The sequence below is a fragment of the Salvelinus sp. IW2-2015 genome, unplaced genomic scaffold (genome assembly GCF_002910315.2).
Source record: "Salvelinus sp. IW2-2015 unplaced genomic scaffold, ASM291031v2 Un_scaffold1790, whole genome shotgun sequence".
Taxonomy (NCBI): Eukaryota; Metazoa; Chordata; class Actinopteri; order Salmoniformes; family Salmonidae; genus Salvelinus; species Salvelinus sp. IW2-2015.
This window is the reverse complement of record NW_019943164.1, coordinates 289,224-291,755: the sequence shown is the minus strand read 5'-3', so window position 1 is coordinate 291,755 and position 2,532 is coordinate 289,224. Positions and strand designations below refer to the sequence as shown.

The 2,532-nt window shown below is 44.6% G+C and overlaps 1 protein-coding gene across 1 annotated transcript in view; it reads right to left on the bottom strand.

Annotated features, from left to right (window-relative positions):
- The window catches only part of LOC139024695 (uncharacterized), a 28,690-nt gene that overhangs the window by 20,690 nt on the left and 5,468 nt on the right, over window positions 1-2,532 (bottom strand). The window contains exon 3 of the mRNA XM_070439592.1: window positions 93-312. Coding sequence (XP_070295693.1) covers window positions 93-312 — 220 coding nt within the window. The remainder of the gene's footprint in view (window positions 1-92; window positions 313-2,532) is intronic.

Genomic DNA, 2,532 nt, shown 5'->3' with positions numbered 1-2,532 from the left:
ATATATAACAAATCCATCCAATGAATAAACTCCCCATATCTTACTGGAAAAACTTCCACAGTGTGCCATTCACAGCAGCAAGCATTTGTGACCTGTTGGACGTAGCCGGGGGGGCGTGGAGTCGGGAGGTGGGCGCGAGAGTGGGGGGCGATGGTCGGAGGGGGAGCAGGACGTCGGTCCGTCGGGGTGCGGGGACGACGTGGGGAGGAGGGGAGAAAGGGAAGGCGGCGGGGATGGGGCGGAGGAGGGGGAAAGGCTTTTTCGGGGTGGGGGGCGAGTGTGGGTAAGGAGGGAACGGCGGGGGATGGGGTGCTGGACGGGGAGAAGGGGGTGGGCGGTGAAGGTAGAAAAGAAAAAAAAAGCAAAAGGGCAGACCAGTGAAGAACAAACCCATTGTAAATACAACCCATATTTATGCTTATTATTTTTTAACTGGTGATGCTTTAAACCATTTGTACATTGTTAAACACAGTATACATATAACTTGAGTTATGCTTTGACTCTAGTGTAATGTTACTGAATTTACATTAATTTTTATAAATATTTTTAATACTTTTATTTATTATTTGATACTATTTATTCGTTTATTTCACTTATTGTATAATATCTACCTCATTGCTTTGGCGCCACATAGTTAACACATGTTTCCCATGCCAATAAAGGCCCCTGAAATTGAAATTGAAATGAATTGAATGAAGGAATAAGAGGAGAGAGAGAGAATTGAGAGAGAGACAAAGAGAGAAACAAAGACGGAGAGAGAGAGAGTGGAGTGAGAGACAAGAAAGAGAGAAGAATCCGAATGAGGGAGAGACAAAGAGAAGAGAGAGTGAGAAGACAAAGAGGAGAGAGAGAAGTGAGAGAGAGCAGAAGAGAGAGGAGTGAGAGAAGAAGAGAGAGAAGAGAGAGAAGAGAGAGAGACGAGGAGAGAGGAGAGAGAGAGAGAGAGAGAGAAGAAAGAAGAGGTGAAGACAAAAGAGAGAGGAGAGACAAAGAGAGAGAGAGAGACTGTCTCTGAGCAACTGAGCAATTGGGAGAAGGGCCGGTCAGGGAAGGTCGACCAAGAACCCGGATGTCTCTCCGAAGAATTCCAAAGTCCTCTCGTTCGGTTTGAATTTTGGGAGGGAGGAACCTTCCAGAAGGACGAACATCTCTGCAGCACTCACACCAATCAGGCTTTTATGGTAGAGTGGCCAGACGAAAGCCACTCCTCAGTAATAAAGGCACATGACAGCTGCTTTAGAGTTTTGCCAAAAAGGCACCTAAAGGACTCTCAGACCATGAGAAACAAGATTCTTTTGGTCTGATGAAACCAAGATTGAACTCTTTGGCCTGAATGCCAAGCATCACATCTGGAGGAAACCTGGCACCATCCCTACGGTGATGCATGGTGGTGGCAGCATCACGCTGTGGGGATGTTTTTCAGCGGCAGGGACTGGGATACTAGTCAGGATAGAGGGAAAGATGAACGGAGCAAAGTACAGAGAGATCCTTGATGAAAACCTGCTCCAAAGCGCTCAGGACCCCAGACTGGGTCGAAGATTCACCTTTCAAAAGGACAACGACCCTAAGCACACAGCCAAGACAACAAAGGATTGGCTTCGGGACAAGTCTCTGAATGTCCTTGAGTCCTCAAGTCCAGCCAGAGCCCAGACTTGAACCCGATCGAACATCTCTGGAGACACCTGAAGATAGCTGCGCAGCAACGCTCCCCATCCAACCTGACAGAGCTTGAGAGGATCTGCAGAGAAGAATGGGAGAAACTCCCCAAATACAGGTGTACCAAGCTTTTAGCATCATACCCAATAAGACTCAAGGCTGTAATTGCTGCCAAAGGTGATTCAATAAAGTACTGAGTAAAGGGTCTGAATACTTACGTAAAGGTGATATTTCAGTTTTATATTTTTTATACATTTGCAAAATCTTTTAAAAACCTGTTTTTGCTTTGTCATTATGGGTTATTGTGTGTACTGTAGATTATGGGACATTGTGTGTACTGTAGATTTTAATCCATTTTACAATAAGGCTGTAACGTAACAAAATGTGGAAAAAGACAAGGGGTCTGAATTCTTTCCACTGTATTTTGGGCGGAGTAAACCGTCTCCCTTCGTCTCTCCCTCTCTGGCCATGTGTATGTCTATGTGTTCTAATAGTACGTGTCATAGTTCAGAGGTCAGTTGAGAGTTTCTGAGCATCCTGAACGGACAGCCACAGGGTCAAAGTACCTCCAGTCTAGCATGCACACATTAGCAAGAAAACTTGCAAAAGATTGACATGATAGATTAACTCATGTAAAAATAAAAAATAAATCAACACAATCCCAAAAAAGTTTAAGACAAAAGCATTGGAGTGTTTTGTTGGAGAAGGAATAGAGAATAGAAAGGGAAGAAGCCAGAGCAGCACTAAGAACGGCGTCCACTCTTCTTCCACTGGTTCGGTTTGAATGTGTCAGATGCTAAATAGGCTACCTGTTATGAATGTATCAGATGCTAAATAGGCTACCTGTTATGAATGTATCAGATGCTAAATAGGCTA